Source organism: Echinops telfairi, unplaced genomic scaffold (assembly GCF_000313985.2).
Source record: "Echinops telfairi isolate 266 unplaced genomic scaffold, ASM31398v2 ScPeMD7_7468;HRSCAF=8506_0, whole genome shotgun sequence".
NCBI classification, from domain to species: Eukaryota; Metazoa; Chordata; class Mammalia; order Afrosoricida; family Tenrecidae; genus Echinops; species Echinops telfairi.
In genome coordinates, this window is record NW_022111369.1 from 82094959 (window position 1) to 82109918 (window position 14960).

Genomic DNA, 14960 nt, shown 5'->3' on the forward strand with positions numbered 1-14960 from the left:
AAATGGGTGTATAAGCAAATGTGGTGAAGAAAGCTGATGGTGCCTGGCTATCAAAAGATATAGCATCTGGGGTCTTAAAGGCTTGAAGTTAACAAGTGGCCATCTAGCAGGGAAGCAACAAAGAAACACATGGAAGAAGCACACCAGCCCTCGTGATTATGAGGTGTCAACAGGAATAGGTGCCAGAAATTCAAAAACAAGCAATCAGATTGATGTGAAGGAGCACAGACAAAGTGGAGACCCAAAATCCACCTGTCAGACAATTGGACAGTCCCACACAGAAGGGATGATATATCCAGGGTGCAGTAGAGCACTGATGGAACATATAAATATCCTCTAGTGCTTTAATATTTCCTCCCTTACTATGACTTCCTTAGTTTCACCTCTTTAATCTTGTGAGACCTGTGTATGTTCATTTTATAAGTAAGGCCATTTGATGGATGAAATCCAAGATAGATAAACCCTTCAGAAACAGTAATGGGAGTAATGACTCCCTGAGGGTACGGGAAGAAAGGGGGACAGGGAAGTGGGAATCAATAGCAATGATGCCTGTGTAACCCCACTTGAGGGGAAAGAGTAACAGAATTGTAGGAGAATGGAAACTTTGGATTGTGTAAGATATGTCAAAATAGTAATACTCATATATAATATAATAATAAGGGTTCCTGGGGCATAGGGTTGGGAAGGGAAGGAATCAAGGAGAGATGATATCAAGGAGTTCAAGAAGAAAGAAAATGTTTTGAAACTGACTGTGGTAGCAATTACCATACTGCTTGATGTGATTGAACTATGGAATGTTATGATATCTGTAAGAGCTCCCAATAAAATGATTAAAAAATAAAAATAAATGTAATGAAAATATTTTTTTTAAAAAGCCGCATGTATGTGTCAAAAAAATTTCTGTGGAAATCCTTTACTATTTTAGCATGGTTTGTTAAATGTCTGACTCTTGACCTACCTGGAAAAGAGTTAATTGCTTCAAGGATCAAGGCAGTTTTCAATTTTCAACCAGTCTAACATATCTTTGGTGATAGAAAGATAATCTATTTAAAATTATATTATTTGAACATATTTAATAATGAAAATCAAACCATCCATGTAGGTATAACATCAAGTTAGTAAAATCAGGTTTCTTTGGCTTACCAAATCGTTCCAAATCATTCCAACCCGTCAGTATTTCCAGAACTTGATGGCAGGGGTGGATGGGGGGTGATCTAGTACAAATCAATGACTATTTTCTACTTACGTAATTTTTGATTAGTAAATTCGCACTTTAATGAAGGAAGTAAATAAACCATAAAACATCCGTATATTTGAAGCATAAATGAAGATTAAACACTCATCTTAATTTTTCATGTATATCTGTACAAGGGAGTACCCCAAAAATCCTGGAATCTTTTTTCCAAAGCTTTACATTTAAATTTTTTTAGAAAACAATCTTATCACCTTCAAAGTATTCTCCATTGCACTTAATACATTGGTCAAATCTGCAATTCCATTCTTGGAAATATTTTTCAAGCTGATCTGTTTGGGTGGCTAACAGCACCTCCCTTGTTTTTATCTTCGCTTCTTCTACATGGTCACATCCCTGTCCTTTCATGTCCCTTTTCATTTGTGGAAACAAAACGAAGTTGCACAGAGCAAGGTCAGGTGAGTCCTGTGTGTAGAGCAAGAGAGGCATGCTGTATTTTTTTTTTTTTTTTTGCCCAAAACTGGTGCACTGAGATGGCTGCGTGAGCAGGTGCACTGTCATGGTGGCAAAACCAGTCCCCCATCTGCCAGAAATCAGGACTTTTTTGTTGCACACTGTTACACTATCTTTTCAGAACCTCTAAATAGAAAGCTTGATAAACAGACTTGGTGGAATGAACTCCAAATACACTATCCCTCTCACATCAAAAAACCAAATAAGCATTGTCTTGATCTTTGATTTCACTTGAGAAGCTTTTTTTGGTGGAGGTGACGATGGTATCTTCCACTGGCTTGATTGATGTTTGCTTTCAGGGTCAAAAGAATAGCACCATGTCTCCTCACCAGTAATGACCTTGGGGAAAAAATTCTGGGTGGCTTTGAAACTGTTCTTTCAAAGCATGGCATGTTTCTGCTCAGCACTCTTTTACCTGGTCAGTCAGAAACTGAGGCACAGATTTTACAGTGACCCTTCTCATTCTCAAATCTTCTTTTAACACTCGCTGAACCGAGCTCCAAGATAGTCCCAATAACTTCCCCATCTCTTCAATGGCTGGCTGTTGGTCTTCGAGCACAAAAATATTGACAAAAAAATATTTTGTTGATATTTTCATCTGTATGGGAAGAGGTTTGTCATCAATCGACATTTCATCTTTTCTTGAAATGAGTAAACCACTCGTACACTTGAGTTTTCCCCATAGCACTGTCCTTATAAGCTGTGTTCAACATCACAACAGTTTCTGCATCATTTTTCCCGAGTAGAAAACAAAATATCATAGCTGCACGCTATTCTCTTAAATCAGCCATCACAAAAAACGAGGTTTGGGCAAAGCTGCTTTTACCAAAAAAGTCACTGTGCCCAGAAAGAACCTTCTCAGGGGATGCCACTGGGTGCAGTAACTCAGAGCGAGTGGTTCAATGCTTGCCTCGTAGGAAAAATGTGTACTAAGATATAGTTCTACCCAGCAGAGGTTCTTTTTTTTGTTTTTGGGAGGGGGGCGAGGTGGTACCCCCTAATATATAGTGTATATATAAGATGGCCCATTAGTCATATATTGCAATGTGGGTAAAAGGAAATTCTTTTCAAAAGTAACCTGTATTTAGGTCACTAATTACTTCTTTTCAATTAATTGCGAATGCTCACTGTACCATTAAAAATTATGTAAGTAAGAAACTAAACTGAGTCTGAACTGTCAGTGTGGCTTTACTTCTCTCTCAAGCAGAGTGGTGGTGATTCAATTCAATGCAAAGAACTCATCCTCACGCGTACCTTCACACTGCAGGGAACAAATATCTAAGGGTTTTTATTTTTACCACTGACGGGTATTGAATTTGCCTGGTGTTTCTTCTTCTGCTTAGTGGAAAAACTTAAACTTGCCAAATGATAGATTTCTCAGTCTAATTCATTACATTTTCATATTTCTGGTTTACAATATTTTCCCAGGGCATTCCCTCAAAATAAAATAAACACCTGGGCTGCTTCTCTTTTTTATACACACTGGGGGCTGTTTTGTGGTAGGTAAGCACACGATCAGTTTTCAGCTGTCTTCCACCATCTGTGCCACTGCTGGGAGTTTGGCGTGACTGGTGGGGGCCATAGACTTCTGTTTGGGTGTCTACTTAGCAAATACAAAGGATAGTGGTAGTCCATTCTTACGCTGCTTCTTTTTCTAACGCTTTCTTTTGTTGTTGTTGTTGTTGTTTGTTTTTTTTAAATCAATTTATTGGGGCTCATACAATTCATCACAATACATAGATCAATTGTGTAAAAAACATCTATACATTTGTTGCCCTCATTATTCCCAAAATTCGCTTTCCTCTTGGGTTCCCGGAATCAGCTCATTTTTTTCTAACACTTTCAAATGATGTTCATTTCAGTGTCATTTGGTAACCACAGCGCTATAAGGGCTTTGGCTTCCTGAGCCTTCGCGGCCTTACCATTCTGCAGGTAGTGTGTCCGAAAGGTAAGACTTGGGAAACTCCCCTCTGAATGTCAAGCCAGGAGATCCCCTGGGGAGCCCACCACTGCCTCTCACCCACACTCCTCTCAGGAATGGAGAGAGCCACGCTGTGCTTCTTAAGAGCTGCCACACGCTGGGGGACTGCTGCTCTAATGCTGTAACTCAGAATTACAAACTCCCGTGGTTCAAGCCATCAGAGCATGAAGAACTATCAGTCATCTCCTTTGATCAATTTTTGCCAAGCAGCCGGCTCTCACTCTACATAAGCAATTCTTCAAGGCGGCTAAGTTTGGGGAAGTGGGGTGAGTCACAAGACCACCCAACCCATAAACATTTGCCTTGGGGAAGGGTGAGGATGAGAGTCAGTATCATATGAACCTTGCTCTCCAAACCGTAACACTCCTCTCCCCTCCCCTAAGGGATTTTAAGAACTATAAACTATGGAGGCAGGACAGGTTGCTAGGGAAGATTTTGCTGAATTTTCCATGCTCTTCAAAGGCTGGAGCGATTCTCTACACTTAAAGGGTGCGGTCGACGGTGACTCTAGTGACTCTGGCCTCCGTTGTGAGCTGTTTTTTCCTATTAACTGCAGCCCTGGTCCAAAGACCTTCTTGGGGAGCTAAAGATCGTAAGTTTTAAATCCTGTCAAATTCCCATTTAGCAAAGTACTATGCACAGAATATATTTTATGGAATTTGTTACCTTAGAAAAAAGAGGAAGCTCAGAACCCTTTAATAGTTAACCGATTCAAACCTTCATACTTTCTGCATTCAGACTATCAGTATTTTTAAAGAAACACTGTTTTCAATATCACAGAAATGTCCAGTATGAATAATTTTTTAAAATTCTTGTTTGAAAAAACAAACAAACAAAAAACATCCCTTAAATCACAGTTTCATAACTAGTGGGTTGGTAGCCCTCCCCAGGTTACAAAGGACTCATACATGTATTACTGGAGATGGCCCTCCAAAAACCTTTGGAGTTTATTCTGAGTTTATACTTTACTGTTAATATTTACCCATTGGTGAATGAGCTAATTAGCGACAACTAAGTGACTGGACCTAACAGATTGTGAAAACAAAAGTTGGGTCATTTCACTTTTTGGGGGGTGGGGGTGGGAGAGCGGTAGGGGCTCCCTCCTACACATCCGGTTCTTCCTCAGTAGGTACTGTGCCTCTTCACCTGGGTTAACCCAGGGAAAGTGGAAATATCTGGGCATTCTTATTCAACTACTCTATCCACTTTGTGGCCCAAAGCATGTGTCCAGACAGCTGTCCAGGATTAGTGACATAGCCAACAGGACCTTGGGCTACACCCAAAATGAAAATTTTTAGGAAAGGAAGTTGAGGAAAGCCAAGCACACACAATATTTAAGTCAATGTTCCTGTAAGGCTTCAGGTCCTCAGGTACTAGGCATGAAAGCTTTGTTTGGTTCTGAATGTGTCTCACATTCAGGCTGATATTTTTAAGACTTCGAATATAGATAAACGTTTTTTCCCTTTTCCATTCAAATGCCAGACTTTTGACAAAGCATTTGACGAAGTAACAAGCTTTGCATCCCACGGGGTCACCATGACTTCTAGAAATATCACAAGGAAGCATCAGGCAAAAAAGATGGAGCTTGAAAGCAACACGTATACACTTGTTGTTACCATAGCAACAAGAGGAAAGGCCAGGACAGACATACCTTTTCCTGTAAACAGTGAGCTGAGTCTTGCTTGAGTTCCCCTCAGGGGCGAGTAGGCCTAGCCCTACCTGTGGTGGCTTATCTTGGTAGTTTGAGTTTCAACATGTAACCAGGAAGCAGAAGGAGAATGAAGGGATTTGTTCACACTCGATACAAATACCGATGTTCTCTCACTCCACCTTTACTCTCAGAACCTGTACATACTTACACTCTTTAAATCGTTCTTTCCCTTAATAACCACGACTCAGTTTAGCTACTTGAAGACCGGGCTTCTACCGGGGTTATAAAAGGGGGAATACATACATCTATCTCACTACTGAATTTTTAAAGTTGGATCAGGATAGAGCACTAGTGATCAAAGCAATTGAGATTCCCAGGTCTGTTAGTCTGGGTTGACTAGAGAAACAAATCCAGAGATGTTCATATGTATATCAGAAAAGCTTTACATAAAAGAGCAGCTGTTTACTGAGAAAACATCCCAGCCTAGTCCAGATCAAGTCCATGAGTCCAATACTAGCCCATTATGTCTGATACCATTCTATAAAGTCCTCTTCCCACTAAACGTAACACATGCAATGACGCTGAATGCATTGCATGTGTTACAGGCCAGTGGGTGGAAAGTCTTATGGATCCAGTGGCAGTAGAAGCATGGCAGCACAGGCGTGCTTCTCCCTGTGGCTCCTCCAGCTCCAGGGCTCTGGCTCCATCAGCGTAGCTCCATGTGGCTTGTCAACAGGAATGTCTCTCAGGAAGAGTGTGTGTCCCAACTCCAGGGAGGAAGACAGGAGTTTCCAGAATCCTCAGGAGAAGGTCATGCCCACACAGACAGAGGCATTATTGGCTATGACCTGATTGACAGGCTAGACTCCACCCCTTTGCAAGTTGACAGGAGATTATGGAGTTGCCACACCAGGCACCCCACCAGAGAGGTTTATGTTCTAAAACTTGGTAACAACTTTGTTAGTGATGCACTCATTGTTTGAGCAGGTGAATTCATCTCTAGAGAGCTTTGATAATAACAGTACTAACCACAATTAGCACTTATCGTGAGTTACCATCTGTTGGACCTTAGAAATATGTGTGCAATTTCCTTTGATCCTTGGAATAATCCTATGAGGGAGGTATTATTAATACCATGCCTATTTTACAGAACAGAAAACCAAGGTTTAGAATATTCAAGTAACAACTTCAATGTCGCAAAGCTGTAAAGTAGGTGTGGGGGAACCATTTTTATCTGCCAAGGGCCATCTGGATATTTCTAACCTTATTGGTGGGCCATACAAAATTATCAACTTAAAAATTAGCCTGTATTTTGGGTCAATAATTTAATTAACTCACCCTTAATGTGATGGCTGGAACTGAGAATGATGATGTTGCCTGATATTTGCTGATGGAGATGTGTTAGTGAGCCTTAACTGACCCACTGGATGTTCCTCACCCAGCTATAAAGTGTCAGGGCCAGAACGAAGGTGTACATGACTCTAAAACTTGAAAGACATGCCTTTAAACTGTCCTTCACAAGTTCAACTATGCCTCCTTGTCACTTTGATCCAATGGTCCCAGTTCTACTGTCTAAGGACACATGGAAAACGTCTGAATTCTACTTGCTCTTAGGGCATTTACCATGGCTTTCAGGCCCTTTGAGTTCTTTTCAAACCTCAGAACACTGTTTTTTTTAACTGTTTCCTTTGTCCTCTAAAGCATGCAATGCTGTTTGGATGATTACAACAGCTTCCTAACTGGCCTTTCTTCTCAGGCCTCTACAATCTACCTTGCACCATAGCCAGAGTATGGTTGTTGTGTGTCATCGAGTTAATTCAACTCCTACCCTCCCCATATGACAGAGTAGAACTGCACACAGGGTTCCTGTGACAGGTTTATTGTGCCAACCTGACCAATAGGAACATGTGGGATTAATCAAGTCAGTTTGATTGGAGGGCAAAGATATAAATGGCTATACAAGACTTGCCCACCTCTCTCTTGCTCTCTGGTGATCAGACCAGTGTGCTGCTGCTTTAGCCAGCCCTCTGCCTCAACCTGTGAGCTACACAACCCATGGACCAAGCCAACCTGTGGATCATGTTGCTAGAGTTTGAGGTTCCTTTGACACCTGCCTCACCACACTGCTGGTGAGTATATCTCTTGAACTTGAGCCTGGTGAATCCTGTCGCCTTGCATTGCTTGTGTTCAATATCCCATCCGGGCCTGCTTCACTAAGCTCTTGAGGTAATGACTGTTGGTGACCCACCCTGTTGTTTGCTGCCTGTGGGCAGACTCTGCTTGCCTTGCATGAGGGAGGGCTCTGGTGTCTGCTTCCTTGATTTTGGACCCGATAGCCCATGTGTGTTGAAGGACTTCTAGGATATTAACTGTGCCACGGAAGTGAGCTAAACTGAGTCCTCTGTACTGCTGTGTGGACTATTTAGCTGTTATATTCCTTCTCACTGTGTAAACCTATTCTCATATATATATACAATAATAAGTGTCCTGGTTTTGTTTCTCTAGAGAACCCTGCCTAACATGGTTCCATAGATTGTACTTTTTAATGGGAATAGATTGCCAGTCAATTTTTTTTCTTCCATAAAGCCACTGGTGGGTTCCAGCATCTGACCCTTCATTTCACAGCAGAATGCTTAACACACAGTCAGCAGGGCGGTCAAGGTCGTCCTCTTTCAATGAAAGTGTGATCACTTCAATCCTCGGATCCCACTTCTGTGGCTGTTCATGCCCCTCAGAGTGGAAATTAAATGTTTATAGCATCAAAGTGTGGGACAGGAGTTTAATTGCTCAGTGGAATCCAGATTTTCTGGAGTCATTAAAGGTGAGTAAGCCCTGAAATTATTACCCTGAGATAATCTTTAAACCTGAAACAAAAACCATCCTGAAGGCTTCTTTGAACCCAAGTAGCTTATCGTTAAAAGTAAAGTATGTCAGCTTTGAACATTTTGCTCTCTTAAAGAATTATCTATGTGGATCAAATTGACAGTGGCCATGCAAAAGGTTGGATGAGAAACTTAGTTTAAAATAACGGTGGTGACAGATGTCTCCATTGAACTTCCTAGGTCCCAGGATATAAATAGTCTAGCCCCTAGACAGAGTGCACGGCGATGTCAATCACTGCAGATATACTTAGTGTAAAATTTAACATTTTACCATTTGTTTTTCCTTTTAACCTATTTCCAACTTGTTCTTGTGTTTATTACATTTCTCTTTTAGATTAGGGGTTTCCTGTGTTTCATTCTGTTGTAATTGCCGTGTTCTCCTTTTTTACTTGGTTTTCTTTATATAAAACTCAGAATATGTCAATCTATACAGACAGCAACTAGATTAATAGTTTTATGACAAAGGTGGTTGGGGGAGAAAGGGGAGCTAATAATAATGGATACAAGAATGAAGAAAATGTGCTAACATTGAGTGGGGTGATGAATGTACAACTCTCTTTAGTACACGTAAACAGAGAATTGTACGGTGTGTGCATTATATGTCAGTACACTTTGCAATGCATTGTGAGGACGGCTCAGGACCAGGCAGTGTTCATTCTGATAGATACAGGGTCGCTGTGAGTTGGAACGGACTCAGTGCACTGAACAACAACAAAACAGTTTAAAAAGTACAGCTACAAAAATCATAGAAACATTTATGAAACAAACATATCAAAAATTGAATAAAATAATGATGGTGGAATAATTTGGAAATGGATATTTAGAAGGGCAGCACGATTTCAGCATGTAGCCAATTCTACTGAATTACATATGCATAACTTGTTGAAATAGTGTACATTTGTTCTCTGAAATAAAAAGTAAAAATCCTATATTCAACTTCAAGATTACAAAGTTCCATAATCTCTGGTCCCCACTACTTGCATCTGTGGTCCAAACACACCAGACTGCTGGCTGTTTTGTCCACATGCCAGGGACATTTCCACTCTCTCTCTCTCGACCTGGAATATCCACCTGACTCTCTCTCACTCATCTTTCACTCTTCTGTTTTCTGAAAAAATATTTTTCCCCAATAAAAGTACGGAAAAAAAACCAAAAAGAAAATCAAAACAAAACATTTTTACTGACATATAATTAACATTTCATACAATTCAGTGATTTAAAGGAGTTCAGCACACACTCACCTATGCCTTCCATACACATATATGTATACCTGTGATAGACAGGTTTTTGTGTGCCAATATTGCTATCGTAGGAACATGTGGGCAGGGTTCAGCCTGTCAATCAGGTTGCAGCTGATTGGAGGGTGACTGAGACAAATGACGCTTCTCTGCGGCCAGCCTCGCTCTCTTTTTTTATGGAGGGAAGCCACACGCACTTTCTCTGCTTTCACCTTGCTGTGGACAAGCCACGTGAAGCCACGCTGAGACCTGTGAGAGCCCTGGAGGTGCTTCCACTGCCTCTGGATCCACAAGACTTTGTGCCCACTGACCTGTGATTCTCCTGCATCCTGCATCATTGCATGTGCTGCACGAGTCTGAAGAGGGACTGATGGACTAGAATCAGACGTATGGGCTCCTACCATACGTATGGAATTGATCTGGACTGGGATGTTTTCTTAATACACAATTACTCTGTGATATGAAGCTCTTTCTTAAACATATATGAGTGTCTCTGAATTTGTTTCTCTACCCAACCCAGTCTAACACAATACCTATCTATAAAACTATACACATTTTAAAAATATTATGTCATAGCATTCAACAACAGTGCCTCTTAGTTTTGCATACTTCTTCATGTTTCAGTTACTTTGGTCATGTCATGCAGTCTATACCCAATTGGGTATTGCCTTTCTTATCACCCAGACTGACAAGGGTCTACTATCTAAAAAGTAATCCTCCCCGCCCCCTTCTCCCATCCATAACTCACTGCCATTGAGTGGATGGCGACTTATAATAGCAACCCGATAGGGCAAGATAGAACTACCCCTGTGAATTTCCAAGAACTAATAACCATCAAAACCACATTTTTCTGTGTGCCTACCTATTCTTGACTTTATAAAAAACTGAGGCCATACAATATTTGTCCTTTTGTGATTGACTCACGTCACGCAGCATAACGTCCTCCAGGTCCATCCATTTTAGATGTTTCACAGACTCGTTATTCTTTAAAGTTGTGTAGTAGGCAATACCCTTTCTTCACAGCATTAACCATTCGTATCAATATTCATCTTTCAGCCTAGAGCGTCATGCTTTGACTTCCCTGTCCAGGGAGGATCTGTTTGAATTCAGTATAAGGCTCTGTTTTAAGTGTAGCTAAGGCAGTGGCTTTCCACAGTCACCTGCTGCAGAGTGACCTACTTCTTTCACCGCCACTGTGCTTACACAGAGGAGTGGGTAGTGTTTTTAGAAATAATGACGAACTAATAATAGTGTTCCACTCGAAAAATCTGCTAATTTGTTGCTGATAATGAACACCTAGCTGAAAATTAGCACAGAAACAACTTCCCGCCCCCACAGGGCACCCCTTGCTACTGGCTGGCTTGACATATATTGTTTGTATACCTCAACAATGTCTCCGCTACAGTGTTCAAATAAAATCCCATAAATTCGAAGGCCGAGAAACAGAGACATTAGAGGTCAAGGGCAAAGGGGTAAGTCCTACAGACTGCCACAGTAGGCCTGGCGGCAGATCACAGGTATTGGAGGATTTGTTGTTAGACCGAATCCGTCCGTTTGAGATGACCACATTTCAAGTTATTCACCATTCATTCACAGCACTGCTCATGGGAAGCTGAAGATGTGTTCCCACACATGGAGGGCACACAGATGATTGGAAATCAACTTAGAAAAGGCGTGAATTCCCATGGGGCGGGGGTGGGGGGACAGACAAAAGCATGAAGAGCAGTAGAACTTCTCACACAGATCTACGGTTGAATGTAAAACAATTAGGCTTTTTATACCCACAACAAAACATGGACCTGCAGAAGTTTTCAAACAATCTTCCAGCAGCTTCATCCGGGTCTTCTGGAGCTCTGGGCTGTCCCACTCGCCTTCATCAACTCCCCAGTACAGATCGATGACCTGAGGAAAAACAGACGGGCAGCATTAGGTCGCTGGTCAGGGAAATCATTTACCTGTGGGCTTTGTTCTTCATCACAGTGACGGTGACTTTCAACTGTGCTTTTGTTGGCACTGTGCTCCCCCTTTGAGAGAGAAAATGAATTTTGAGACTCATCGGAAGACAGGTATTTTTTCATCCCACAATGAGAAGCGGGTACATGCTACCATTTTTGTCTTTGTTCCCGATGACCCTGCTGATGTGGACCCAGAGAAAAGGAATTACTGCACGCTGGAGGCTATGCAGAGCAGGCATTCCTGACTTAGAACTGGCCATGAGATTTCAAGAAAATGTCAGGAAGTAGCTGGGATAAGGGTAGCACATTCTTGGAGACAACTCAATCACAGCGCATGATGCTAAAGCACATCCTGATGGAACACAGTAGGGCATCACAGTGGACCTTAACAAACACTGACTCATGGTCTAACATCTGCATTTCTTAAGACAATACAAAATACCCTTATCCCATGGGATAGTTTGTTTATGTCTGCTGTCTATGTAAGCACTGGCTTTCATCAATATATCTGAAAAACATGGATTGGAAAACAATGAGAGGTATGCCTTACAGAGAAGCAAGGATAATAGGACCCGCTCTCGCCCTACTTCAAAGGCTACTGGGGAAGATTTGGAGTCTGTAAAACTTTGACAAGTACACGCTTTGAAAAATGCGAGGAGGGTGGGATGGATTTCGCTCCCTTTACTTAAGGACTATCTGCATAAGGTAAATGTTCCCAATTGTAGCTTTGAAGATTCCTTCTCTACCTATCCTTGTTTCACAAGAGCACAAACAGGACGCCATCCCCATCCCCATCCCCTGCTCTTTGAAAAGAGACAGAATGACAGTGGCAGTCCTCTCCCGGGCACAGATAAAAGCAGCAGGTTTTGCCTGCCTCTCATCTAGTGGCTGCGGCCGACCCCTGCATGGAGCGTTTGGGTCTCATCTTTGCACTTCCACCTTAGAAGAGTGACTGTGTTGTGAAAAACAAACCACACCAGATGTTATCATGTTTGACGCCTGGAGCCCACCGCCCCCTCCTGTGTCAAAGAGCAGCTGTGCTCCACGGGGGTTTCAGGGGCTGGTTTTCTGGCAGTAGGTCACCAGCCCTTTCTTCTGAGACATCTCTGGATGCACTTGAAGCATTATCCTTCAGTTAGCCTCCAAGTGCATTACTTACTCCAATAATCATATGGAAGCTTCTTAAAAATCCCAGTCCACAAATTTTGTAACATGAAACAATGCCCACTGATTCTGGGGCTCTTCTTCTTACTCTTCTGAGGTTTCGTCACAAAACACTAAGGATAGGACATCTGAGATGATCACTTTACTGCCTAAAAGGAGAGACTCTATCTATTTGCATTTCAATGTGAATTAATTAAAAATTCATCTCCTCAAGTGCCCACCAGCCGCAGAGTGGCTAGTGTCTCCCATGTTGGGTAGCACAGATAAAAAAAAATACCCACCATCACAGGAAGGTCTACTGACAGAGCTGTACATTACTGAGCCTCGGAAGATCACAGAAATTATTCCATATAAAAGGGGAGTAGATGAAATGTCCTTCCTTCTGACATGCTCCCCTCTCACTGATCTTCTCAGCTCATCGTACTGAAGGCTGACTATGTGCTGACCACTGTGCTAGTGAGAATTAAAAAACAAAAACAAAACATAAACATCAAAGGCCATTGAGTGAATTCTGACTCATAAGCAGCCTGTAGGACCGAACAGAACTGCTCCCTGGGACTTCCAGGGCTGTAAATCTTAAATGGAGAAGACGGCTTCCTCATCCTTCTTTCATGGATTGGCTAGTGGATTCGACTACTGACTGTGATGAGCAGTCCGTGTGGAACACACTGCGACACCAAGGCTCCTTAGAACAGGGTTACCTTATAACTCAATTTGATAAATCATGGAGAGTCTGAATCGCAGACTCTCACCCTGGGAAGGGTACAGAAGCAACATCTCTGACTATGTCTGAAGGAAACCTTCTGGATACCCCAGCTGTCACAGAGAATCTAGTAGTAAAACAACATCCTTCCCTAGTATGCACCATTTATGAAGCTCTAGGATTCAAATATGGAACTTTGCTATCTCACTGGCCTGGGAAGACGGTCAAAGAGCAGGCCCGAGAGAGTGATCTCCTGGAGGTGGAAGAAGAGTCCTTTTGACCCTCTGATGCTGGTTTCCTGAGCTGAGCAGGGCAGAGGCAGCCGGGACTGAGCAGTCTAGGAATGAGGTAAGAGAAAAATGTGGCAAGTGCAGGAAGGAAAAGGGTGGCTAAGGTGGTGGGCCCGATCCTGGGACTCACAGGCGTGGGTGCTCATGCATGTGGCAGGGCCCTGTGTCCTCTCAAACACCCTTGGGTACACTCCACTTGCTAGTGAAGGGCAGCCAGAACGACAAGGTTCACCTACAAATTCCATTTGGCTGGTCTGTGGGTAAAGGCCCGGGGGCTGGTTTGTTGTTGTTCTGTACTGTAGAGAAGAGTCTGATTCAAAGTGACCCTACAACGCAGGAGAACTTCCCCATGGTCAAGTCTTAATCTTTTTAGGGGCACTTTGCTAGGGCTTTTCTCCAAGGGGCCAATGTTGGGTTTGAACTGCCAACTTTTTAGTTAGTACTGAGGCCAATGACTGCCAGGAAGGGAGACTTGCTAGCAGTAGGTGCTGGAAACAAATCTAATCTTATGTGCTGTGTCTTCTTTGTCTGGGCTGAAGTCAGAGCACCACAGAGGCTCTGAGTTTCAGTTCTCTACAGGACTACCACGAGCTCATACCTGCCTTTTGTGGAAGTCAGAAAAAAGTGTCTTTTCTTTCTGACATTTTATCTTCATCTCCCAGGAACTTCAGTTTATTCAATAAGAATAATCTGAAACCCTTAGAACAAGACATTTCTGGTGATCTGTCAATAGCCTGTCAAAATAAATATACAAATCTACTACAACATAAATAGCATCATCTTCGTTGTAGACACCTTCTACGGTGCAGGACCCAAAGTCGGACTCTGACTCTGTCCCTGCCGCTGAGAATGTTTGTGTATTGATACCAAGGAAGGTCCAATGCAGACACAGAAGGTCAATAGTCAGTTTTCTTTCTCAGGACTAGGCTACATTTTCAAATGAACTTTTAACAAAACATTTTCCATTAATAAAATGAGTTTATGATAGGTACGTGAAAGTATGATTTGTCCAAAAGGCCACTGCAGACCAATTAGGTAGCTAAAATGAGAAAGGTGTTGTTTTATTTTCTTTTGTTGCTTTGTTTTGCTCTGTCTTGTATTTTGTGCATATTATTATCTCTGCAGGTCTATCTAGAAAAGATAAGCAGGATAAACAATCTGGAGGAGAAAATAACAGGACCAACGGTTCTGGGAAGACATGGGAGGAGGCGGGGAAAGAAAGTGGGTGTTAACAAACCCAGGGACAAGGGAACATGTGATCCAAAATTGATAGTGAGGAAGGCATAGGAGGCCTGGTAGGGTGTGATCAAGGGCAATATAACTGAGGAAATACTGAAACCCAAATGAAGGCTGAGCATGATAGTGGGACAAGAGGAAAGTAAAAGGAAATA

The 14960-nt window shown here is 42.2% G+C and overlaps 1 protein-coding gene across 1 annotated transcript in view; it reads right to left on the bottom strand.

Annotated features, from left to right (window-relative positions):
• The window catches only part of NWD2 (NACHT and WD repeat domain containing 2), a 164379-nt gene that overhangs the window by 121526 nt on the left and 27893 nt on the right, over nucleotides 1–14960 (bottom strand). Inside the window, exon 3 of the mRNA XM_004706352.2 lies at nucleotides 11243–11359. Coding sequence (XP_004706409.1) covers nucleotides 11243–11359 — 117 coding nt within the window. The remainder of the gene's footprint in view (nucleotides 1–11242; nucleotides 11360–14960) is intronic.